We start from the raw sequence: 27,605 nt of genomic DNA, 5'->3' as shown, positions 1-27,605 counted from the left end.
GCCAAGATGTGGAGTCCCCACGACGAAACCCGGACTGGAAAGGACTGAGGAGAGAGTTCACATGAGGATAGACATGATCAAAGACTACACGTTCACAAAGTTTGGATATAGTTGATAAAGGAGAAATAGGCCGGTAGTTGGTTGCACTTAAGCGAGCTCTTCTTCTTATATGTGGGTGTGACTATTGAGTGCTTCCAAAGGGAGGGAAATACGCCAGTGGACAATGTCATGTTGAAAAGAAGACTAGGGGGTATGCGGATGCTGGAGAAAGAAGTCAAAGAAGCTCTGTGACTGATGCTATCAACGCCTGTGGCTTTCTTCAGCATAAATATTATATCTGATATGCTTGGGATTGCATCAACCCCAATAAGTCCCTTTAGATCACGCCACCCAAAGCACCCGAAGAAAAGGTGACTGTCTTGCAATACCAGCATGCTAACTGGCCCCGTCTTTCCGCCTACCTCTATAACTCTGAATGAGAAGACATGAAAGGCGCAAATCCTGATTTGTTGTGTGAACCCGTGACAAAGCGCATTCATGAGCGAGTGCAAAACATACTGTCTAAGGTCCACAAAACCCGGCCACACAATTCCCTGTGGTTGATCTTTCAACGTTAAGTCGCTCTATACATCTACACAACTGTCAGTGTGTATGAATATACCTTTTGGTACATTTTCCTTTCAGAAGTACATTGCCCTGTTCCAAGGCAGAGTGGTGGATTAAGAGTGACCAATCCTGGAACTACTGTTGTCAACGGAATAGTAGTGAATGTACAATGCGCTGCTGGTTACTACATTACCGGACAATCACAAATTACCACGCCACCGGCCCTTCAACTGGGTCCCTCTGAGACAAACAGTGGTGGACGAAGTTGAAGAGCGCTGCTGGCTACCGCACACAGGCCGAAGTTCCCCTAATTGTCGACTCTGACGGCCGCGAGTGGGCAACGAGCTCAGAGAAAGCAGAGGCATTCGCTCGCTTGTTCTCGAAGAAATGCAGCGTCGCCGGTCCGGACCTTGTGGAGGCTGACCTACCGGACCCAGCTCCCTCAGATGCTCCACCTCTTCGCACCATCCGCTTCCGCCCAGAGGCTGTGCGCCGCCTCCTGGCAAAGCTCGACGTCTCCAAGGCTACAGGGCCTGACGGTATTTCTGGTCGCGTCCTTAAGGAATATGCCCACGAGCTCGCAGAGCCACTGTCCAAGCTATTTACTGTATGCTTCCTGTCTGGAGTCCAAGCTAGGATGTGGAAGATGGGCAACGTGGTTCCGATCCACTCGCGATCTTCCCGCTCAACCCTTTAGAACTATAGGCCCGTATACTTACTGTGCATACTCTCGAAAATCATTGAAACTCTAGAAAACAGACACATCGTAAACTATGTTGAGGACCACCATCTGCTCATGTCGCATCAGTTTGGATTTCGCAGAGGCCTCGGCAAATCAGACACTTTGCAAGCTCTCCAAACTGCCTGGGCAAGCGCTGTGGGCTGTGGAGGGGCGGCTCGTATCCTTGCTGTGGACATAGCAGGAGCGTTTGACCGTGTCTCACATGTCGGCCTCCTCAACAAGGTGCGCACCCTGGGCATCGATGGTCCGCTACAGAGATGGCTTGCCTCGTATCTGGACACCCGTTCCTTACAGTGCCTTGTTGGAGGGCGTACGTCAGCTACGACCTCCGCTGGAGTCCCCCAGGGAAGCATTCTTGGTCCAACGCTTTTCCTGGCGTACGTCAACGACGCGCCAGACGTTCTCGCTGACGGCGCCAACTTGGAGGCCTATGCTGATGACACAACCTTATACAGCTTAGTCACCTCCCAGCAGTCCCCGGAACTCGCAGCGCAGTCACTGCAGGTGTCCGTTGACCGACTGCACGAGTGGGGCCGTACGTGGAAAGTGACTTTTGATCCAACTAAATCCTTGGCCATCACAGCCACCCTCAGACGCGCCGGGGCTTAGATCTCCCCCCAATCCTGATGGGTGGCACACTGGTGCCCGAGACAACCCGCATCACCCTCCTTGGTGTGAAGGTGGAAACCAAGTTGGCCTTTGGCGATCACCTACGCTCCGCAGCCACCCGTGCACGCCAACGGCTTGGGGTCCTAAACAGAGCCGCCCACATCACCCCCGCCGGTCGGACGACAGTGTATAAGGCGTTCGTACGACCAGTCATGGAGTATGCGCCTCTTGTATGGATGGGAGCTGCGCAGAGTCACCTCCAGCGTCTGAACAATGTTCAGCGCCACGCACTCCATGCTATCAGCCCTGGGGCACACCTACCCAGCTCGGCCATCCGCCGTACTGTTTCCTCACTTGCCTGCCTGTTCAAGCTGCACTACTTGTCTGGTCCACCGCAGCTGCTCTCTGTGTTACCACCGCACCATATCACGTCTGCCAACCCCAGAACCCGCAGCGAGCACAGTAATGTCAGTGGCCATGACCACCAGCTTCAACACCAGCTGCCTGCATCTGCCCCGCTGGCGCTGAAGCGCTCGTTCCCACACTGCAGCATCAGCGATTGGAACTCCCTCCCTGTCGCTCTCCTGTCCCAGCCTCCCCACAGCAAGATAATGCAATCATTCAAAACGAACGTTTATCGCCATCTTCGCAGCACAAACTGGCTCTGGGCAGTCGATTCCCTATGAAAAGTATGATGCTATGATAGTTTCTCCCTACACTCACTCGTGTTAAGCCTTGGGGTTTTCGCATCTTTCTGGCCTGTAGTACAGCTCTATCTTCGTCTTTTTTTCATTGTTTTTGGTGCGTGTTTTGGCCGTGACGCCGAGACCTCAGGTCGGCAGAGTCACCAATGCCCCATTGTAGTATCCCTGCCTGTCTAATACGGAAGTAATACGAAACTAATACGGCGCTTTGCCAGATGTATGTTTGGTGTGTCTCCGTATGTAAGCGTACGGCGTCTGCTGCAAAAAAGCTGCTACGCATTTCTGTATTAGATATTATAGCAACGAAACGGCTAACTCGAAGAAGGAGTAGTCAACCTCTAGGTGTGTACCGTAGAGAAAGTTATTTATTTGCCGCTCCTTCTTTTAATAATAATTATATCCCAGGTGTATACCTGAGAGAAGTAGACTAAAACTAACTCTTGTTGATTGCACCGCGCCTACCACTCGGCTACCTGTTACATTGGTGGCAGCGGTGTATGTTTAAATAAAACAACGTGATTCGACCCCAGACCACCCTGGCTCAACCCGCTGCAGCTCAGTGCGACGAATCAAGATGAGATTCAAGTTTCTTGCCTTCCTGCCGGGGCCTGGCTTTGCTTATTAGCCTGCAGCACAATCAGGGTACTAGCGTGGATCACCCTTCTCTCCGCACGGCTCACACTGGAAACTTCGATGGCGATTCCAAGCGACCCGCTACCTACATGTATACTACCGGTGGTGATGGCGAAGCTGATGAGGACGACGACAGGCCGGCTGCTGCCCAAGACAAGGAGTTTATTCCCCAAGACCAGCAGCGTTTGATTTTCGCCGGCACGCAGTCGGAAGCAGGAGCCCACTCTTCACTTGGTACTTCCCCTCCGTGGTGGGATGCAGCTTTTTGTCAACACTCTTCCTGGCTAGACCATCACTCTTTACGTCGCGCAAAGCGATGCTATCGACAATGTGAAGACCACGATTCAAGACGAGGAGGGAGTTCACTTGTCTGACGCCGAGCTAGCCGCTCTGAGTGACCGGCTCAACCAAGATGAAGATAAAACCTGGCTTGCCCTCCGCCGTAGCTCCAGCCGCCGCCGTGGTTACTAACGCTGATTCCAGGTATGGCATTTCTTTCCTGTCTTCCTTCAGTCTCCTTGTTCTCTTCAGTCTTCCTTTATGCGAGTGTGTGAATCCAGTTCAGTTTGGTAGGCGTCTGATCACGGTGAGCCACGGTTTACCTAAGTAACCTTGTGAGAGATGTGTGTGAGAATCCTCTATTACACTACAGGTGTGTACCGGAGTAAGTTCCCACGATGCAGTGCATTTTTTTGAAATTGTGAATTTCCTGGCAGTTGGAGCCCGCGATGTGCAGACATTTGGCTGTCTTCACGTCCTATTTGGAGGACCATTCTTTCCCTTTTTGACCCCGAGAGATTGTGTGAACCTGGTGTGCTTTTACTTCTATGTTATGATTTGTTATCAGTTCATTTCTTCTGTCTACTCTAAACGTTATCATTTCCGATATAATTTGCCATCTTCCAGTTGACGCTGTGTTCATAACTCTTCGCTAACTTTTGAAAATCACGAGGGCGTGATTATCTGTAGGAAGGCAGGGTGTTGTATTCCTGCCTGTCTAATATGGAAGTAATACGAAACTAATACGGCGCTTTGCCTGATGTATGTTTGGTGTGTCTCCGTATGTAAGCGTACGGCGTCTGCTGCATAAAAGCTGCTGCGCATTTCTGTTTAAATTAGATATTATAGCAAAGAAACGGCTAACTCGAAGAAGAGGTAGTCAACCTCTAGGTGTGCACCGGAGAGAAAGTTATTTATTTGCCGCTTCTTCTTTTACGTATATGTAGGACTCAGTATAGAGTCCATGCACTATATGATGTCCAGCACCCTATATAGAGTCCATTGGTCCAAATCCACTATACAGAGTCCAGGAGTCCACTCAGTTTTGATCAGCTTCATCCTGCCGCGCAATCCCCTATAAGGAGTACACTTTTTCTACAAGTCCCCTATTCACAGTCCAGGAGTCCAGTTTATCCAGTCACGCTTTTTTTTCTTCTTCTTTCTTTTTAGAAGAGAAAAGGACATATGGATACGAGTTAAGAGTAACTCTCCATCACTGTAACATGATGCTATATACAGTCAGAAAGTGCAATAACTAGGCACAAAACTGACAGAGTACTGAGACATTCGACGTCCTGACACCTAACTTCAACACATCTCCGTAGCGCTAACCGACAGCCTTCCAACTTGGAAGGTTCAAGGTTATGGAAAGACCAAAGAGGGGAAGGCAAGCGCAACGAAAACGAGCAAAAGCTGCAGTCCCAACGGAACAAAGAATTTCGATTGTTACTGGACGATGACGAGACCAATACGATATTTGACAAAGCAGTCTAACTACAATTCGAAGCAGCAAAGCAGCACACCACCCAACTTGGGTGGGTCATAAATATCAAAGATAAGTAAAGAAAGGGAAGCTTTGCGAAAACGAATTGTACAAGCCGAAAGCCAAACTCCTACTATATATGTAGGACTCAGTATAGAGTCCATGCACTATATGATGTCCAGCACCCTATATAGAGTCCATTGGTCCAAAATCCACTATACAGAGTCCAGGAGTCCACTCAGTTTTGATCAGCTTCATCCTGCCGCGCAATTCCCTATAAGGAGTACACTTTTTCTACAAGTCCCCTATTCACGGTCCAGGAGTCCAGTTTATCCAGTCACGCCGTCCTGTGTGTTGTGCCCGAAAGAGAACACATTTTCAGTTTTGCTTGCCTCGTGGCAGCGCATTCCTTTCTTCACTTCAGCCATGGCTGCCAATTCTGCTGTGCAGTTGCTGACAGTAATCTGTCTCGAGCTAACCAAGGAGGATAAGGAGACGTTCAAAATCAAATCTGCAAAGCGTCTTGTGGTTCTCTGAAGACGTTTCATCAGTGCGCGGGATGAAAGCAGAAATTGCAGAACGAGAAAAGTTCAGCACAGTTCAAATCTGACGAGTCAGGTACACTGACGCTCTCTTTCGTTCGACGCCACAAGGATCCCCTGTTTGGCTGGCCATTGCTGCCAGTAAGACGTTTGAACGGTTTCATCAGAGCGAGGGATGAAAGCGGAGAAAGAGAAAAGTTCAGCACAGTTGCAATCTGACGAGTCAGATACACTGACACTCTCTTCCGTTCGACGCCACAAGGATACCCCTGTTTGACTGGACAAGAGCTGCCTGTACCACCGTGTCAAAAGGCTGTCCAACTACATGGCAGGACGATGACTGAGGTAAGGAAGCTTTTACTCGTTTCGATTGGTCTGCTGAGCTGTTCTGTCGTTATGCTTGAATTTTTTTTCCATTTTCAAGGAGCGTATCGCGTTTGTTTGATGTTGCTTGAATGAATGCCCTAAAAGTAATCAACCACTTCGTAATAGTCCTCAAGGACTGCAAGGACTTTGCATCAATCGTATATGATCGTCTAGCTATCATCAATCATTATTTTATTTCATGAGAAATGTATTTTTATCCCTGTGATAATTATGTGAACTCCACGACACTCTTCCTGTAGTATGATGTCAAATACAATGGGATCCACAAACGCAGTGCCAGTGTACTACCGTACTGGCAATATATGTTGCCGCGTAACGCGTAACGCAGGGGGTGCGGCGTAACGCGCGACCAGGCTAGTGCGACAAATTTTCGTTGAGTTCGTAACGCGCGTCCGGCGGGGTGCGACGATCTTTTCATTGCAGTTTGCACTGCAAAAAAAAAGGCTGAAAACTGTGAAAGCACGTGTACCGCGTGGTGAAAAGTTTTTTTTTTTGAGGAAGCGCTCTTCCCCTATGTCACTTTCCTTTTGATGATCTTTTTGTGAACAGATCACTCTGATAGTTAAAATATACAGTCTTCTATTGATTATTCATGGCTCACACATGACGGGTTTACGTGGCTCTAGTAAAAAAAAAAAAAAAAAAAAAAAAAATCGTTGTCGCCCTTTGCCGTCGGGTTTGTAACAGTTGGATAGCAACTGAATTTCTAATTCTGTGCCTTCAATGTGGATGAAAAGAAAAAATTATGCGGCAAAAAGCAAAAAAATTATGCGGCAAGAGCAAAAAAGTGATGCGGCAATAGCAAAAAAAGGACTGCGGCAATATAGAAACCTGTGTAACGGCTCCTGTGCGACTTTGCATGTAACGTCTTGCGTGCGGCAAACATGTGCCAATGTAACGCTTCATGGCCTCACTGCGGCAACATATATTGCCAGTACGGTAGTAGTAGTAGTAGTAGTAGGACTAGGAGGATTGCTTGTATGCCAATGACAAGAAAAAGCTTCTCAAGCTAATACTCGTATTCCCTGAAGTAACCGTTTTGATGTCACGAACATGACATTGTGTCAGTGAAGCTGCCTCGTGACAACAAATCATTGCATTTCCATCTTGGGGAAGACTGACTGACAGCAATGCTGTACAGATTGTTCAAATCATCTCATATCAATTTAGTTGCAGTGAAGTGAAACACTGTGTACACTACATGTATGTTGGTGTGTCTGTGCGTCTTGAGTGTGGACAAACGATCTTATTCCTCGTATTACTAATAGATTATTGTCCCCACCATCACCTGTTCACAGGTCTTTGAGTGGATTGATTTTCATTGAGCATCACATTCGTTGAGAACTTGGTAGTTGTGTGCTCCCATGCATCATTACGGTAATAAGCGTATCCTTGTGCTATCTATTTGTTGCAGGTGTGCTGATCTTCAGAAACTTGCGGAACTGAGTGCTGCTGAACATTTGCATGGCCATGAGCAATGGTGAAGCTTGCTATTGCACTCTCAGCCTGTGCTAGTATTATGCTGACCACTGCACTATGTTACTCTCTTACACTACTACGCGTATGTAAACGTGCGTGTACCCGTCCCCGTACGCATTCGTTTCGTATAATTATTTGTTATCCCTCTTGACTTTACATGTAAATGGGTGGACGTTTGCATGGCTGTTGGAGTTGCGTGTGTATTGTGTCTCTACTCTTTTCTTGGTGTTTTCTTGGCGTTGTATAAGTGTGTGTGTGTGTGTGTGTGTGTGTGTGTGTGTGTGTGTGTGTGTGTGTGTGTGTGTGTGTGTGCGCGTGCGCACAATAATTTGAAAACAAATAATTAATCCTGGGCTCTCCATTATTCTCTTTAGATTCTTGGTTTTTTTCTAGGTATTTTCTTGGCGTTGTGTGGGTGTGTGCATGTGTGTGTGTGTGCACAATAATTTGGCAACACTACATGATTGAGATATTGTAATTTGCAGCGTCTGCGAAGAGACCACTTGATTTGAGGATGGTGTTTGTAGGGTTTTTCATGTAATGAAGTGGCTGCAGTGGTGCCTCAATACATATTTTTTTATCTTGAGAAGTGAATGATGTAAAGGATTAAAGGGAGAGACCGCATTCTGGTTAATATTCACTGCTTACAGCAGATCCTATGTCTATTTTCGAACTCGATAGGGGATGCCTAATTGGCTGGACTTTATACAGGGGGTGTTGTCCACATAAAGACTCTTTATAGTTGATTTCAAAGTTTGGACTCCGTACAGTTGATTTTGGACCAATGGACTCTATATAGGGGTGAAGCCAATTGGCTGGACTCTATACAGGGAGTGATGTCCATCGAAACTTTGAGCTCACAGTTGATTTCAAGTTTGGACTCTGTTCAGTGGATTTTGGACCAATGGACTCTATATAGGGGTTGGACATCATATAGGGGCTGGACGCTCTACTGAGTCCAACATATACTACTTTCTGGCTGTATATAGTATCATGTTACAGTGATGGAGAGTTACTCTTAACTCGTATTCATATGTCCTTTTCTCTTCTACATTTATTTATGGCTCAACATTCGAGTTTCTTTCTTTTTCTTTTTTTTCCCTTTCTCTTTTTTCTTTTTGAGTATTTGCAGTCTGTGTTTTCTGTGTTTTTCTCTCTTTCGTGGAGGCTTGCTTGTTGTATCCTTGGCTCTCGGCCGTTACTTTATCGCCATCATAATATTGGGCACCATTGCCCGTTTGGTCTGCGATACAAAATACAATTTCAACAACAACAACAACGTGGGGCGTCGGCAAAGGGTCCAGGTGGATGGCGACCTATCGCCTTTCCTCGAGATCCCTGCCGGCGTCCCTCAGGGATCTGTTCTTGGGCCGCTTCTATTCCTCGTCTACACCATAGACCTTCCACACGCATGTGAGAATCCCGGCACCACTTGTAGCCAATTTGCAGATGACACCGCTCTGATTTCTATAGCGAGAACTCTTCAAGACTGCACCCGAAACCTACAACAGAGTGTCACAGCAGCTGGAGACTGGCTTCAAAGATGGCACCTGCTGGTTAACACAGAGAAAACAGTCATCCTCCCGTTCTACCACAATAACCGCCCCCCTGAACAGCTACCCCAGATCACCCTCCGGAATAGTCCGCTTACCGTAGCACAAAAACACAAACACCTCGGAATAATCTTTCAGCATGACCTCCGTTGGACGGAGCATGTTGAATACATAGTCAAAAAATCACTCAAGTCTTTCAATATTCTTTTTAGACTAAGGTCTACACTCACCAGTGATTCTTTATCTCACATCTATCAGACATACTTACTACCTATATTCTCATATGCGAGCAATGCTCTCACACCGTTGTCCCACACTTCCCTTGACAGGCTAGAACGACTCCAGCGGAAAGCCGCCAGAATATGTCTCCACCTTCCCCTTTACACACACTTAGAACACTCCCACCTTTTGCATCGCATCAAATGGCCAACATTATTTTCACGCTTTAAAGTTAAACATATACTCTTCGCGCATTCTCTGCGCCACAATTATGCCCCACCACATATACTCTCGCTGCATACTGCTAGCAACGTGCAACCTTCGTATAATTTACGTCGCTCTCGTACTTGGCACTTGCCAACTCCGCGGACTGACCACTGTCTCCATTCTCCCCTGTACAAGGCCCTTCATTACTTTAATTGCCTGCCCACCCAGCTTCGCGAAATCCCTTCTCGTACTCCCTTCAAATCCGAGATATCCCTGCTTTTGCACAACTCTGTATGCTCGTGTAGCGACCACCCTTGCCCGTACACTTAAGTACGCAACTCCGTATGCTCGTGTGGCAACCACCCCTGCCCGTACACTTAAGTAGTCATTAACCCCTAGGCCCTGCCCACCCAATTCTTCCTCACTCTTTCTCCTTTCTTACACTATTATCTCTTATTGGCCACTGGCTATCGTGAGAATAAAGATTTGAAACGCCGTCCTGTGTGTACGTGTTGTGCCCGAAAGAGAACAAGCACATTTTCAGTTTTGCTTGTCTCGTGGCAGCGCATTCCTTTCTTCACTTCAGCCATGGCTAGCTGCCAGTTCTGCTGTGCAGTTGCTGACAGTAATCTGTCTCGAGGTAACCAAGGAGGATAAGGAAACGTTCAAAATCAAATCTGGAAAGCGTCTTGTGGTTCTCTGAAGACGTTTCATCAGTGCGCGGGATGAAAGCAGAAATTGCAGAACGAGAAAAGTTCAGCACAGTTCAAATCTGACGAGGCAGGTACACTGACACTCTCTTTCGTTCGACGCCACAAGGATTCCCTGTTTGGCTGGCCATTGCTGCCAGTAAGACGTTTGAACGGTTTCATCAGACCGAGGGATGAAAGCAGAAACGGAGAAAGAAAAATGTTCAGCACAGTCCCAATTTGACGAGTCAGATACACTGACTCTCTTTCGTTCGACGCCACAAGGATACTCCTGTTTGACTGGACAAGAGCTGCCTGTACCACCGTGTTAAAAGGCTGTCCAACTACATGGCAGGACGATGACTGAGGTAAGGAAGCTTTTACTCGTTTCGAAGGTCTGCTGTTCTGTCGTTATGCTTGAATTTTTTTCCATTTTCAAGGAGCGTATCGCGTTTGTTTGATGTTGCTTGAATGAATGCCCTAGACGTAATCAACCACTTCGTAATAGTCCTCAAGGACTGCAAGGACTTTGCATCAATCGTATACGATCGTCTAGCTATCATCAATTATTATAATTATTTCATGAGAAATATATTTTTATCCCTGTGATAATTATGTGAAACTCCACGACACTCTTCCTCTAGTATGATGTCAAATACAATGGGATCCACAAACGCAGTGCCAGTGCACTAGTAGTAGTAGTAGGAGGATTGCTTGTTTGCCAATGACAAGAAAAAGCTTCTCAAGCTAATACACGTATTCCCTGAAGTAACCGTTTTGATGTCACGAACATGACGTTGTGATGTTGGTGTGTCTGTGCGTCTTGAGTGTCACAAACGATCTTATTCCTCGTATTACTCATAGATTATTGTCCCCTCCGTCACCTGTTCACAGGTCTTTGAGTGGATTGATTTTCATTGAGCATCACATTCGTTGAGAACTTGGTTGTTGTGTGGTTCCATGCATCATTACGGTAATAAGTGTATCCGTGTGCTGTCTATTTGTTGCAGGTGTGCTGATCTTCAGAAGCTTGCGGAACTGAGTGCTGCTGAACATTTGCATGGCCATGAGCAAGTGTGAAGCTTGCTATTGCACCCTCAGCATGTGCTAGTATTATGCTGACCACTGCACTATGTTACTCTCTTACACTACTACGTGTATGTGAACGTGCGTGTACCCGTCCCTGTATGCATTCGTTTCGTATAATTATTTGTTATCCCTCTTGACTTTACGTGTAAATGGGTGGACGTTTGTATGGCTGTTGGAGTTGCGCGTGTATTGTGTCTCTACTCTTTTCTTGGCGTTTTCTTGGCGTTGTGTAAGTTTGTGTGTGTGTGTGTGTGTGTGTGTGCGTGCGCGCGCGCTCTCGCAATAATTTGAAAACAAATAATTAATCCTGGGCTCTCCATTATTCTCTTTCGATTCATGTTTTTTTCTAGGTACTTTCTTGGCGTTGTGTGGGTGTGTGCATGTGTGTGTGCGTGCACAATAATTTGGCAACACTACATGATTGAGATATTTTAATTTGCAGCGTCTGCGAAGAGACCACTTGATTTGAGGATGGTGTTTGTAGGCTTTTCATGTAATGAAGTGGCTGCAGCGGCGCCTCAATACACATTTTTCTTGAGAAGTGAATGATGTAAAGGATTAAAGGGAGAGGCCGTTTTCTGGTTAATATTCACTGCTTACAGCAGATCCTATGTCTAATTTCGAACTCGTTAGGGGATGCCTAATTGGCTGGACTTTAGACAGAGTGGTGTCCACATAAAGAATCTTTAATCTTTATAGTTGATTTCAAAGTTTGGACTCCGTGCAGTTGATTTTTGACCAATGGACTCTATATAGGGGTGAAGCCAATTGGCTGGACTCTATACAGGGAGTGATGTCCATCTAAACTTTGAGCTCACAGTTGATTCCAAGTTTGGACTCTGTACAGTGGATTTTGGACCAATGGATTCTATATAGGGGTTGGACATCATATAGGGGCTGGACGCTCTACTGAGTCCAACATATATAATAAATGTAGAGCCGAAGGATTTATTGCAATTACCAGTATAAAAACCGAGGTCCCCCGAGGTTTTTATAACTGGTATGTAATTGCAATAAATCCTGAGGCTACTACATTTATTATACATATGTTGACCTTCACTTTCCCTAAAAAGGAGTATTTTATAAACAATATTTATTTATTGGCCTTAGTGGTATTTATAAACAGTATTTATTGACCCAAAAGCCAATAAATACTGTTTATAAAATACCACTAGGCCAATAAATACTGTTTATAAAATACTCCTTTTTACTTAAATTTTTAGGGAAAAATGCAATGCTGCATGGAAAAGTACAGTGGTATTTATTGAGCCAAGCAAATATATTTGAATTTGCTACTGTTGATGGTGTGGTCACTAATGAGTGTGGGTATTTATCAAAAGGTCAATATATTAATAATTATATCCCAGGTGTGTACCTGAGAGAAGTAGAATAAAACTAATTCTTGTTGATTGCACCGCGCCTACCACTCCGCTACCTGTTACACCCACCATCACTGCTGCGTCTGGGTGCAGCGCCTGCTCATTAGTTGTCACGTTTGTCCTAGTCTCTGTACCATTGTCTTTCCTTATTCTTTTCCAGATGGTTATGTGAACCTAGTAAAAAATAATAATAAAAAATAAATAAATAAACTGGTGTCTTTTCCTTGGTCGCTGCTCTAGTTTGTTTTGTACGATTACAATGATGACGCCTCAATGGACGACATGGTCGCCATTTTGTGCATGTCCTTTGTCCTGATGGATCTTAGATCTCGTGGAAATAGATCAGTCTATTTTCTCCCAACATTAATACTATTTCAATGCTTCAACTCTCTTGATTCCTCGTTGATAGTCTTTTTTTTCCTTGTTTTGGTGTGTGTTGTTGGCCGTGACGCCGAGACCTCAGGTCGGCAGAGTCATCAATGCCCCACCATCACTGCTGCGTCTAGGCACAGCGCCTGCTCATTACTTGTCAGTTTGTCCTAGTCTCCGTACCAAATGTCTTTCCTTATTCTTTTCGAGCTGGTTATGTGAATATAGTAAAAAAATAAAATAAAATACACGCTCATGTCTCGCCTGCTTTCAACCTCATTTCAGAGACACAACAGAGCAACGGTAGTTACATCATAGAAATTCCCACTTAAATGTTGGAAGATGCATGCAATAGGCTATTTGCACTGCGTAAAGCTGTCCATAGTCACAACAGGAAGGGGTATACTTAGAGTTTTTGATGTCGCTGCACTTCTGCCATTTCTGCTACTTTTTTTGGTGGTTTTGGCATCACTGTATGCACAAGAACCCTCCCATTTTAATTTGCAATGTTGGCGTCGTGAGTTCCCTTCGGGATCGGACACGATAATTTACGTACTTTTCAGTGGTTTTATTTTTAAAAGGCAATATACATTCTTCGAGTGCTTCCGTTTTTACATTCCAGGGGTGTTTTGCCCAGCGACTTTCCCAGATGAGCGCAACAGTATCAAGCACGGAACAGTTCACAGTTCTTACCCTTATTGGCTGCTTCGCATCTCTCAAAGACGTGGGACCTGGAACTATTCTGCCAGTGTTCCATATGGAGAAAGTCTGACCTTTACATGTTCAGCAGGCTATTATGTAACCAACTCAACAAGCCAGATGAAGACACAAGAGACTGTGCAGTGCAGAGTTGACGGACAATGGTCAAAACCAATCCCATCTTGTTCAGGTAAGCTCAGATTCTTCCTCTGCCCTATCATCTTAAATTGAAAAAAATAATAATATGGAAATGACCATACTATGCAGTGCACCAGCCAATATTTTCCTCATGAGTCATCCTTAAACCAAACACCCACATTTGTCTAAGATCATGTCTTTTGAAAGAAAGGACCAAAGGCATGTTATCCGTTCGTTGTCCAACACTAACTGTTATAAGCATGATATTGTGTCGTTAAAAGGTGCAACAGTCCTGACAATAGTGACTGATGTCTTACTGATATTATATTTATGTGGGACAACCTACATACATGTATAACACTCAATCTGTGGACAGACCTGTTTCGTCTTTTGTGGGCTCATCAGCGCAGCACAGAGAAAATGAGACCGAACCTGATAGCAATGAAAAATAAAATTCCACATTAGATTTGTCACGCACGAGGAGTACTGTAGGAGTTTGGCGTTTGGCTTGTACAATTCTTTTCCGCAAAGCTTCCCCCATCTGTACTTAACTTAGATATTTCTGAGCAACCCAAGTTGGGTGGTGTGCTGCTTTGCTGCTTCGAATTGTAGTTAGACCCCTTTGTCAAGTATGTTACTGGTCTCGACATCGTCCAGTAACAATCGACATTCTTTGTTCCGGTGGGACTGTAGATTGTGCTCGTTTTCGTTGCGCTTACCTTCCCCTTTTTAGTCCCTCCTTAAAGGGGAAGTGCATCGATTTTTCGAGTAGGGTCCAGAAGAAAGACAATTTGATATCGGTTCGAATGGCATATCTCTCGCTTCCATACGATAAGCCAAACTTGCCAAATCGCCAATTGTATGCTCACGTTGCCATAGCGACCAGCGCAGTGATGACGTATGAAAGGCTTAGTCCTCCACAGAGAAGGTCGATCACTGCAGAAATTGGTCATTTTCAATTGTCTTATTGTATTCACGATGTGAAAGAAGTGCTGTGTTCAATGCTGTTAGTGCCGTGAACTATTTATCGCCCTTCTCATGCATTTCCCTAGGCTGACTGTGCCTAGGAAATGGTTTCCTCCAAGACAAGATGCTTGGAATTCGCCATCTCTCTTGAGACATTTTCAGCAAACTTTCAAACCTACGACATTATTTCATTCGTCAATCTCCACCACCCGTCGTCTCACCTGGCTTCAGAAGATGTTACGAGAGATAGGAGAGTCACCAGGAAGCATCACATTCATCTTCAGGAAGTGGAAAGAGCAAACGGCATGGTCCTTGGTTGGGGGAAATGCTGAACGTCTGATTTGTCCCAACCAAGATTTCAGCATTTTGTTCGTCACTATTTTCGCTTGTCTGCTGGTGTATCCGCACTCCAGCTTTCTCCTGTCGGTGTCACGTCCCAGTACACAACCGAGAGGACTACTAACAAACAGTTCACTGCACTAACAGCATTGAACACAGCCCTTCTTTCACTTCGTGAATACAATAAACCAATTGAAAATGACCAAATTCTGCAGTGATCGACCTTCTCTGTGGTGGAGCTAAGCCTTTCGTACGTCATCACTGCGCTAGTCGCTATGGCAACGTGAGTATACAATTGGCGATTTGGCAAGTTTGGCTTATCGTATAGAAGCGAGAGATATTCCATTCGAACCGATATCAAATTGTCTTTCTTCTGGACCATACTCGAAAAATCGATGCACTTCCCCTTTAACCTTGCACCTTCCGAGTCGGAAGGCTGTTGGTTAGCGCTACGGTGATGTGTTGAGGCTAGGTGTCAGGCCGTCATCGAATATTTCAGTACTTTGTCCGTTTTGTGCCTAGTTGTTGCATTTTCTGACTGTATAGTATCTAGTTACAGTGGTGGACAGTTACAGTTGTCCTTTTCTTTTCTACATTTATTATTGGCTCAACATCCGAGTTTCAAATCCATATTATTTTAATACCTTTATCCTCCCGACTCATCAAGGAAGTGCCCTATCATCACGGAACTTTCCACGCAAGTGTATTTTGGCTATGTAACCTACGTGTCAAAAGATTATAATTCTTAATTTTAATTGGGACCAAGGATAGCTGGGTTAGAAGTATGTTCCCATTTGGGAACAAACGGATCACATCACGGGTGCATGAAAATACCCAATTTGGACCATACTTTTGCGAGCGAAGGGATTCACCCAAATGACTACGGAAACCATATGGATTGGTGAGAGAAATATGTCCCAGTGTTGGACGACGTCCCTTGTGCCAAAGTAGGCAAAGCAATTGATAAAGAATAGGCGCAGGTCAAATTATTCAACGATTGTATTTCAAATCAACCGTCGTCACATTTATGAAGTCATGCCCTTCTGTATACTGAGTGATCGGAAACTAGAGAACGACGGATAAAGCGAAATCTCTCAATTACAACTAATAATTAGTCTTACGGAATGATTTTGTACTCGAAGTGCTCAACTTTTTGCCAACACGGATACAAACTAAGTATACAGCATACGCATGCAGCCACAACCTTTATTTTCATTCTCGTTATTCTAATTGGGTTTCGCAGCTAATTCCTCTGAAAGGAAATGTGCGCAAAAGGAATGGTCAAATCTTTACCAGTGGTTGCAGGATTCAAGAGATAATTATAATATCACCCACCGCCTGACGTAGTTGACAGAAACTGTGTCCTTTACTCAGTTTGACTGACTTCGCAATAATAATCATGGAATGGAGATCATAGATAGGATGAAACGTTCGATGAGCAGGCACCTGGACCATGTGTTTACTCTTCTGCGTTGGAGCATGCTACTGAAGAGTTTCCATGGGGACAACATCACCCAAATCTGCAAGAGCCCCTGCCCATAACCACAAAATCAATTGCCAAAAATCAAGCAATTTAGTTGGAAGCTCTTATAATTCCCCACAACAGTTGAATAACATTCAATTCCTCAATGTGAAAGTTTTCTTCTTTTCCATCTCTGCAGCTAAGATGTCATCCCTGCCCCTCAGCCAATAGCACGGTCCTTCCGTGAAATTACTGGGGGTGCAAGTGCCGACCCTATTTCCACCTCCATAGGAAAGTAGGACTATAGGAACTTTTGACAGCGCATCCGCAGCGCAAATTCATAACCGCACAATAACTGACAGTCTGTTAGCTACATGTAAATCTGTTGCGTAAAAGATAACTATTCCACTGCACTAGTATCCTTCACCCTGATATCTTTTCAATCCCTAAATAAACAATCACATCAGCTCCGAGGTACCCATGTTGGTAACGGAACATGAACACGCTTCGCCATCACTATCCTCCCATTAGGCCTTATCTTGTTTTTGCCTGTGAAAGGTGACCATGATTACCTACTTACACAACAACCACAGTGATCATAGCAAAAATCATTAAAATTGTAAAAATATACTGGGGGCTAGTACATTCAACACGTAACAGCAATTCGCCACGTGGAACGGTGGAACCAGAAAAAATAACTTAAATTAATTTATCGTCACATGATATTGTTGAAAGCTTCTGGCCCTGCTGTGAGAGTCGTGTTTGTGACATGTTTAAGCACCTCCCTTTGGGTTCCAACTGATGAATGACAGGGAAAACTCTCTATTTGTGTTACCGAAGTTACCACATTATTACAGGGTGCGACAGAGCTTTCGGCCATCGAAGAAAATGTTGAGTCACCTCCACCATTACACTGCGCTCTTTAGCCGACTAGACCTTTCTGCACACAACCATCACCATTGCGAGGACACTTCCGTGGACGATATTGATAAACTCCTTCAGACAGCTGTTTCGCTAATACATAACTCATCAGTGAAGGTAGATGTTGAATGATTAAGAGAGCATTGTTAGGTTCGGTAGACAAGAGACAAGTAGTTTATTGGTTAGAATATACGAAGTAGAAAAACTGATAAGATTCAATCTGTAAACGACAGAGAAGACCTTCAAAGATATGCGTGCGTGCATACACAGTAGAGCTAAAGTTGTACGGCATTACGTCATAACATAACATGCCCCTTCGAAGATAAAATTCCATGGGTGTCAACCGGACACAAAATAACAAACACAGTAACATAATAATTATTATACTCTCACGCCCCTTCTGAGATAAAACCTGGTTTTGTCTCAACCAAAATAAATAAATAAAGTCATAACAGACGAGATGAAATGACATAGGCGTGATGTCAAGATGAGACCAAATGCTACAGACAAACATTGTCACACATATGACTGTCCAGACGTAGATGTAATGGTGAGACGGTCAGGCGTCTTGCGAATACGAGTGCTACGACGAACAGGTTGGGTAGCGGCGTCAGTAGGTACACGTACTGATGAAGTTGGGGAAGGGGTATGACTAGCGGAGTCAACACATGGGGGAACGTACGGACGAAGAAAGCGGCGATTACGCCAGAGGACACGGCCACTAGGCATCTTGACGAAGTAGTCGCGCCGACTGCCAATTGCTACAATGACGCCACGCATGGACCACAGCTTGGTCTGGTGGTGCTGAACATCAACATGGGTGCCAATCCGTAGAGAATGGAGAGATCGTGCCGATTTGTCATAATGTGTTTTCGGATCTACGTAGTCCACAGCTTCAGCAGACGCAATCCAGTGTCGATCAAAGCTGGCACGGTGGGCGAACACAAACGACTGGAGGGACTGACCGAACAACACTTGGGCGGGGCTGCTGCCATTAGGGCGGGGAGTATTGCGCCACTCCAACAGGCCGCGTTGGAAGGAGCCTACATTCAGATCTCCATTCCGGGTCGTCTTCTCAATGAGCAGTTTCACTGCTTTCACTGCTGATTCCGCGTGGCCATTGGATTGAGGGTAGTGTGGGGTGGAAAAGCACTGTTCCACACCCCAACGCTCACAGAACTCACGTACACGGGAAGCGGCAAACTGCGGGCCTCCATCAGTGAATATCTTGCGCGGTACGCCAACATCTGCGAACCAACGGCGGAAGTGACAAATGATGTCATGGGAGGTAGCGGTACGGCCAATTCGAGCTACACACGGCCAGCCGGACAGACGGTCAGAATATACCAGGAACTGCCAGCCTTGACAGGAGAAGAGATCTGCGCTGGCATACTCGAATGGAAATGTCGGCTGTGGCTCGCGCATCAATGGCTCCTTCTGCTGCGAACGTTGGAGCTCACGACAGACAGGGCAGGCACGGATCACGGCTGTGATGTCATCACTCATCCTCGGCCAGTAAACCACTTGACGCGCACGACGCTTGGTACGTTCCAGGCCCTGGTGAGACGAATGCAGGTCAGTCAGTACACGGCGTTGTAGAGACTTGGGCACAACAAGACGAGAGGCACGGAGGACGATGCCGTTATCCAGGGTGAGGTGCTCACGGCCATTCCAATACGGAGCGAGAGCAGGTGGCATGTGACGTCTGGCAGAAGGGAAGCCGTCACGAATATAGGAGACTAACTGCACGTAATCAACGTCAGACTGAGCGGCATCGCGGAGCTCGTGGAACGGGAGACCAAATAACGCTGATCCGGAGTCATCCTGCTGAAGGCATGCACGGATGGCTCGTCCAGATAGCGAGTCGGCTTCTCCCAGGAGATCATCGGCAACCGGGTTCTGCACTGGAGCACGCGACAAGGCGTCAGCAAAGGCATGCTCAGAGCCCTTGCGCCACGAGACGTCGAATTGATAGAGTTGTACCTTGGTCATCAGACGTTGGAGCCGAGGATTCTCAACCTGGTCCAGTGTGTAGGTGTTCAATATTGGAACAAGGGGCTGATGGTCAACAACTACATGAAACGACATGCCAGCAAGATAGGTGTGGCATTTTCGGATGGCCCAGGCGACACCCAACATCTCCAGTTCGATCATTGTGTACCGGGATTCGGTGTCGGTGATGAATCTGCTGCCGCACTGAATGAGGCGCCACGAATTATTCTGGTACTGCCAGAGGCCAAATCCGAGACCCTTGGTCCTAGCGGCGTCACACTCGAGACGTGTCTGTGCTGACGGGTCGAAGAAGGCCAATAACGGTGGGTCAACAAGTGCTTGCTTCACCGTGTCCATAGCGACTGTGTGCTCGGGTAGCCAGAGAAACTCATTCTTGGCTTTCAGCAGACCGCGGAGAGGCGCTGCGTGTTCGGCGAGGGTTGAGCTGAAATCACTGCACTGGTTGACGAGACCCATGAATGATCGCAAGTCAGTGCGATTGGCAGGGATCTCGAAGTCGGTGATAGCGCGGGTCTTTTCCTGGTCTGTCTTCAAGCCGGACTTGTTTATCACGTAGCCGCAGAAATTGATCTCGGTCTCGGCGAAAGCAAACCTCTTGGCTGACAGGGTGATACCATACCGACGAGCGCGTTGAAGAACTTCACGAGTTCGTTCCAGGTGATCCTCAAAGGAATCAGTGAAGACCAGGCAGTCATCCACGACCTTGGAGAATTGCTCAATACCAGCAAATGCTGCATCGGTCCGCTGGTTGAATTCGTCGCCAGCAGAAATCAGACCTTGTGGGTTCCGCAGGTACTGATATCTGCCCCACTGTGTGATGAATGTGGTCAAGCTTCTGGACTCCTCGTCCAAGGGGACCTGCCAGTAGCCGTGGCGAGCATCCAGCTTGGTAAAATACTGGGCGTCACCAAGGTTAGAAACGACATCGCGAGGTGCGCGCATGGGATGCGCGGGCCGGGCGACTTGCTTGTTAAGCTTAGTGAAATCCACCGTCATCCGGACTTCTGCAGTGCCTTTCTTTTCGGCTATGACGATGGGGTGACACCACTTCGTTTGCTCTGAGACCGGTGCGATGATGCCATCTGCGACCATCTTGTCCAGCTGGAGTTTCACCTGGTCACGATAGGCGTAAGCTAACCAACGGGCATTGTTCAACTTGAACGGCTGGGCGTCAGGCGCGAGTTGGATGTGCATCGGCTGACCGTCCATGGGTCGGAGCGTGTCCTCTGCAAATACGTCAGCGAACTCGTCGAGGAGGTCCTGGCGGATACGTACACGCTGGTCTGGTGTAGGGTTGCTGTGCTCTGCAGAACGGGATGTCCCTTGTGTAACCGAAGCGATCTGTGGCCAGTTAGGCGGCAAGAAACCTAATGCCTTGAGCGATAAGCGCGACAGCAATGCGCTACTGAGTTCGTCGTACACATGTAGACGAGTGGTGTGCGTGACATCACGAGCGACAACCCTGGCGGGAACAGTACCCAAGCTGGTCAATGGCTGACCGTTCACAGCGACAACATGGTCGGGGTAAGGTTCCAGATCAGCTACACTGCCACCAAGTCTGCGGAGATGACTAGCACCAATAGCATCAACATCCGAGCCAGTATCTGGCAATCACTCTAACGTGCACGACCGGTCGTTGTCGTCAAGACGTGTTGACAGCATCACTTTGTCGCCAGCCTGCACTGCGTGAATGGTGAGGCATGCGATGGTCTTGCGGCACATTGCCGCGAAGTGGTCCCTGCCCTTGCAGTTACGGCACTCTTTGCCCTTGGCAGGACACATTGACTTCGTGTGCTGGGATCGTCCGCACTGCGAGCACTTCGCCGGCTTGTCAGCTGCAGCAGATTTCGGCTTACTAACCAAAGCGGATTTGCTGCGTTGATACGATGACCTTGTTGCGGCATTCACGGATGCCGGTACCATGCCGTCACCGGTCTGCTGTGCGGCTTCTTCAGCCCTGCAGATCTTGGCCGCGGTTTCCAGGGTGAGGGACGGAGCTGCCAGGAGCTTATAGCGCGTGTCGTCGTTGGCTATGCCAACTACGATGCGGTCTCGCATCATGTCGTCCGTCACCTTGCGGAGGCTCTGGGGACAAGTACTGCATAGCTGAGGTGTACATGTGCTGCACAGCTCCATGTCAGGGAAATCGCACAGTGCAAACAGCTCCCTCATTGCAGTAAAGAAGGAGTCAAATGACTCATTGCGCTGCTGCTTTCGTAAAACGCAATTCGATCTAGGAGGGGGTTCCGTTGGCGTCGGATGTACGCTTTTACTGCTATGATGATCTCCGGAGCATCGGCACTGTGGGAGATGACAATCACATCTTCGCGCATGAAACGACGAATGTCGGCATCGAACGCCTGGCGAAGAGCGGACACCCGAGTCTCACGACTTTGGCTGGCGAGGTGCTGGCACACAGCATAATCTCTCCAAGCCTCCTCCCATGCCGTGAAATCGGCCATGGTTGCAGTGCTGAGCAACACCGGTCGCTCGACAGAAATCGGCTTCTGACTGCAGGATGTCGAAGTGCTGGGTGGTGCTTGGTTGTCGCACGTTGCGTTTTCGACCAGTGTGGTGAGGCGAGTCTCGCGTGCCTCAGCCGCTTTCATCTGCTGCTGCATCAAGGCGAGCAGGGATACGATTTCAGCACTGATTGGGGAAATTCCAGGTTCCGCCATCACGACAATTCTACAAATTCTACAACTACAAGACACTTCTGCTACACGATCGATCGTTTGAAAATAAAAGGCTACAGAATTCACGGACAACTACAGGCTGTCAAATATTCCGTACTCAGGTTTAGTAGTAGTTCACTGCGCCATGTTAGGTTCGGTAGACAAGAGACAAGTAGTTTATTGGTTAGAATATACGAAGTAGAAAAACTGATAAGATTCAATCTGTAAACGACAGAGAAGACCTTCAAAGATATGCGTGCGTGCATACACAGTAGAGCAAAAGTTGTACGGCATTACGTCATAACATAACAAGCATGTCTGAGAATACCAAAGTATGTGTGCAAGTGGATCTCTCCGATTTCGCTCAAAATTTGCAGGTAGGTTTCCTTTGGGGTGTGGATCGATTGTGCAAAGCCCTTGAAAAGGTTTCTGAAGGGGACCTGGAAATTTGGACGCCCCTCAGAAATGGCCGAAATATCACATTATTTATGGGTCTAGAAACGAGTCACGCCACAGCGTATACGAACAAGCTATGAACAAAACTCCATTAAGCCAACATTGCCTCACCTTAGAAGAGTTCCTGGAGCTGTACCGCTTAGCCACGCCAGGATCCCAGAAGACGAGGTCCATCACCCCCTGACGCCACAAATGATCGTCTCGAAAATAGCCAATTTACAAGCGCTGGCAAAACACCCAGCTACGTCCTCAATTGGCAAAAACTATACACCGGCAGATAGTAGAACACCTCTTCTAGCGCTGAGGACATGTCCCCCATCTTCCTTTTGCGGTTTTCATGAAATAAACCTTTTTGAATTTTTCCACTCGACCATGCTGAAATACGGCCAAAGTCATACCTGCGCAGGAAAGCTCGCCCCTCTGCGACGTCTCGTCAGCAATTTCTACTCCAACAGTACTCCCAAGGCCGCAGAACAAAGTGTATTGTTGGCTCTGACAAGGAAAAGCAGCGGTGATCACTTGTCACTCCAAACGACAAGCTTCTCCTTGCGCCACTAATAATTTATTGTGCGACTGTTGATGCAAAAGTGACTGAAGGCATGAGCGCAATTCTTGAATTTTACTACAAGAGGCACGGTGAAATCACGTGCCTTGTGACGCAAGAATGCGCAAAGTCGCGTGGATCACGGCTCACGAGATTTCAGAGTCACCTTCGTCAAGTGCGCTTGCTACTCGCCTTGAACGCCCGTTGGTCTGGAAGTGATCACACTTGTGTTGTTACTGCGCTCAAGAACACGCTGGCCGTGTTGTAGGCCTACGAACCGGGACTTTCCCTGACCATGTAGGTCGAAGACCAGTGAAATGATGATGAAATCACATTCTTTATGACGTAAGAAATCTCTCATGCACTTCACGCGACAAGTTCGTGCAGCCAGTGCTGCTCGCGTGCCAGTCAACACAAAGCGACCGAGCTAGCAGCTTTTGTCGAGCATCGACATGAAAACAAGGGACTTTTACTGTTGGACTATGTTCGGGATTGCAGGAGGTAAGTGTGAAAGATGAATAACTCTCCATGCTGCACTGGGGGCATATTTCAACGGCTTGCTGCCATTGCAACACTCCGATACCTAGTAAAGCTTGCGAGGGTTCTCAGTAGATCAAGCAGGAAATACAGCTAATCTTACCTCTGCCATCATGGTCTGTTCCGAGTAGCATTCCAGTCACGTTCGCGATCGATGGCGGCGTGTCGTGATCCAGGAATCGTCATCCTACGTCACAGAGCACGCGATCTCACCGTGCATCTTGCAATAAAATTCAAAAACTGCGCTCAGCAATGGACCGTATGCGTGTTAAAACAAAATGGCGTCACGATTTATTGAAAGTGGTATAGTTGGTGGTACGAGTGTTCAAACCCATTTGAACTTCATACTGTTCGTCTTCTTTTTGACATGCTCTCTTTCCATCGTCCTTAGCTTTTGTTTGTTGAGAGCTGTTTTAGCTTTCTCCTATACCTCTGGGGGATGCCAAGTGATGGTTTTGAGAGGCTGGTGATGGCTGTGAGCGAGAGTTTGCCGATCGGTGTCGTCCTCGCTATAGCGATGAAAATACTAGTTACTGTGCACCTGGCAGATATCACAACACGTCGGAGCGTCCAGGAGCAAAGGAATCTTGGGTTTTCACTGGAATCTAGTTCCTCCAGCATCGTGTAGCCCACCGTCGGTGAATGGCGGTCCAGAAAGGTCGAACTTGGTCTTCTGCAGCATCTCGCAGTCCTGCGAGGCACACTGAATACGCCTGTCAAGTATTCTACAATTATAAATCACGAAGTAGTGGACTTCACAGTGTTGAGTCTATCCTGTATGCTGCAAAAGACGCAGGAAATGTGACTGGTGTCCGTACACTGGACGCCAATATCATCCCAGTCTTCTCCTGCAGGATCTGTTTGACATTGACATACCGGTATGCAGCGGGTCGACATTGGCCTTGTTTGGCAGCTATCTGCCTGGGTGGATGTAGCAGGTTTGCATTGGCGCGTCGTCCAGTCCGACATTTTCTTGTAACTGTGGAGTACCGGCAGGGTTTGAGAGGTTGCTCGTGCTGTGAACACATCTCTACTGCCTGTCTCGTCCTGGAAGTGCCGTCTCGCCGCTTCCTTGCTCTACAGTCACGCCGTTATTTCGCTTTGTTTCGTGGTGCAGCTCAAAACCTGCCCAAACAACTGTGAGCTCGCAACATGGTATGGACAAATTGCACCACTCATGCTGGTTAACTAAAACCGGGATAGTCGAGTAAGCGAATTCACTCCCTGGGCCATGGCAAGATCTGTTCAGCGCGGGCTATTCCAACCTCCAAGTGCATAGCCACCGATCGATCCATGCGATGGTGGTTGACCTACAAAGAGCCAAGGTCTACGAGTACTACTATTGGATGCTGTCTACATGCAGTCAACAAAATCAAAGTACCTCAGCATGCCCCAGAATAGGGCATGTGCATCTATAGTATGACACAACAGGGGTTCTGGCGGCACCTGTCAAACAAGCAGTAGGGACTAGTGCCAGCTACCTATTGGAGGCTAGCCGCTACAGTTTGTCACTGGAGATAATTATTATGTTCACTGTTTAGACTGAGCACAATCAATGATGCCCAATCAATCTGCCCAATGTGTGTTCTGTTCCACCTAATTATAACGTCCCATCGCATCAACCCTACTACACGCACATGTTGTCACTCTAGCACGACTTGTGTTATTATTGTTATTTTGATTCGCACGATAAATAGAGCACAATAAACGTTAACTTGACCGAAGGTTCAAGGTGACTGCCGATAGAGGAACACATCGAGGTACAGGTACCGGTATCAATACAGTATCAGAGAGAAACAAACAAAAATGAGAGGTACGGAGAAAAAACTCTCGTAAGCCCAAGGGGAAGTGGTTGATGAGGGATGAATGCACTCTCCACGCTCATCTACACTGTTCGTGGAAATGCACACATACATACAATAATATACAACATAGCAATAGCATGAACAGAACAGAACAATTTCATGTTCACACATGCAAGCACAGACCTGAACATTAGTACCAAAAGCCGATACAAACAATATCCCCATACACACAGACGCACACACACACACACACAATGTCCCATGTATGCGCCCGTGGCAAGAAAAGCACGCAGATCTACAAATGCACTGGATGTGAACCCACAGATTTTCTCTTATAGCAACGATAGCGGATCTGATTCTGAATGAAACACACACACAATACAATCATTGAATGCCCATCCGCAGATGATGGCAGGTCCTGAAAGAACAGGCAGTGTTCCAGTGATGGGGAACAGAACTTCGAGTGGCGAGTGAGGTATACGCACGCACACACACACACACACACACACACACACACACACACACACACACACACACACACACACACGTGCGTGCGCGGGCACACACTAAAGTATTCAGAAATAGAATCGACATCGTAGTATTCATTGGTTGGGGAATGGAAAGGAAAATAAAACATTGCTGTAGGTTATTGTTGTAAGGACACTGGGAGCACAACAGAAAGGTAAGCAACTTGCTTTGAAGCAAAGAAAGTTATTATTCCACGGATCTCAGAAGGAAGGAACGTTCCAGAATGCCGCACTGGCAACAGGCGGCCTGCATGTGCGCGGCCCCTGCAGTCGGTCCAGCTGCCGGCCTTGCAGTGCTGAAAAGAATGTGCAGTACAGCATGTCACATAGTATCGCAGCCTGGACAAATAGGCGCTGGGAAGTCCTAGTTATGTGCTCACCTACACCACGATGCACCAATCTTCTGAGCTACTTTGGCAACAACTTTGTCCACTTGAGACTCCCATGGGCTGAGCCAGTTGTTGAGGGCTGCACCAAGGTGGACGGCAATGACCGCTGATGGCAAGGCAATCCATGACACACAGTCACTAGGGCATCGTCAACATGGCGCTGAGGCTGGATCGATAAAATCCGCAACCTTTAGGCTGCCGTGGGGTTGACAACGAGGCCGCTGTCTTGAAGCTAGTCAGTAAGCCTGGTCACCGCCATTGACGAACCAGTCGCCACCGCCAGCAGCTGCTGGCGGTAGGTTGTGACAAGTGTGGTGCAATATTGTCAGCAAATTCAGTACTCAGGATAAGATGAGTGACAAAGGGAACGTTGTGTTTGATAATATTGAAGTGAACAGGGATGATCACAAACCCTGCGCGTACTCCACCGTGAGTTACAAGAAAATTCCGGACTGGACGACGAGCAAACACCAACCTGCTACATCCAACCAGGCAGATACTATTACGATAGCTGCCAAACCAGGTCAATGCCGACCTACTGCATAATGTCAATGTCAAACAGATCCTGCAGGAGAAGACTGGGGTGTTGGCGTCCAGTCACTGAGTGTACAGACACCAGTCACATTTCCTGCGTCTTTTGCAGCATACAGGATAGACTCATCACTGTAAAGTCCACTACTTCGTGATTTATATTTGTAGAATACATGACAGGCGTATTCAGCGTGCCTCGCAGGACTGCGAGATGCTGCAGAAGACCAGGTTCGACCTTTCCTGACCGCCATTCACCGACGGTGGGCTACACGATGCTGGAGGAACTAGATTCCAGTGAAAACCCAAGATTCCTTTGCTCCTGGACGCTCCGACGTGTTGTGATGTCTGCCAGGTGCGCAGTAACTAGTATTTTCATCGCTATAGCGAGGACGACGCCGATCGACAAACTCTCGCTCACAGCCATCACTAGCCTCTCAAAACCATCACTTGGCATCCCCCAGAGGTATAGGAGAAAGCCAAAACAGCTCTCAACAAACAAAAGCTAAGGACGATGGAAAGAGAGCATGTCAAGAAGAAGACGAACAGTATGAAGTTCAAATGGTTTTGAACACTCGTACCACCAACTATACCAATTTCAATAAATCGAGACGCCATTTTGTGTTAACCCTAGAAC

At 47.0% G+C, this 27,605-nt stretch overlaps 1 protein-coding gene across 1 annotated transcript; it reads left to right on the top strand.

Moving 5' to 3' along the window:
- Positions 1–1,974: 1,974 nt before the first annotated feature.
- Positions 1,975–2,643, top strand: LOC135826588 (uncharacterized). The gene has a single exon (XM_065339192.1). The coding sequence runs from the start codon at positions 1,975–1,977 to the stop codon at positions 2,641–2,643; it is 669 nt and encodes a 222-aa protein (XP_065195264.1).
- Positions 2,644–27,605: the final 24,962 nt, after the last annotated feature.

Source organism: Sycon ciliatum, chromosome 10 (genome assembly GCF_964019385.1).
Source record: "Sycon ciliatum chromosome 10, ocSycCili1.1, whole genome shotgun sequence".
Lineage (NCBI taxonomy): Eukaryota > Metazoa > Porifera > Calcarea > Leucosolenida > Sycettidae > Sycon > Sycon ciliatum.
The sequence above is the reverse complement of the archived record's forward strand: the minus strand, read 5'-3'. Positions and strand labels throughout refer to the sequence as shown.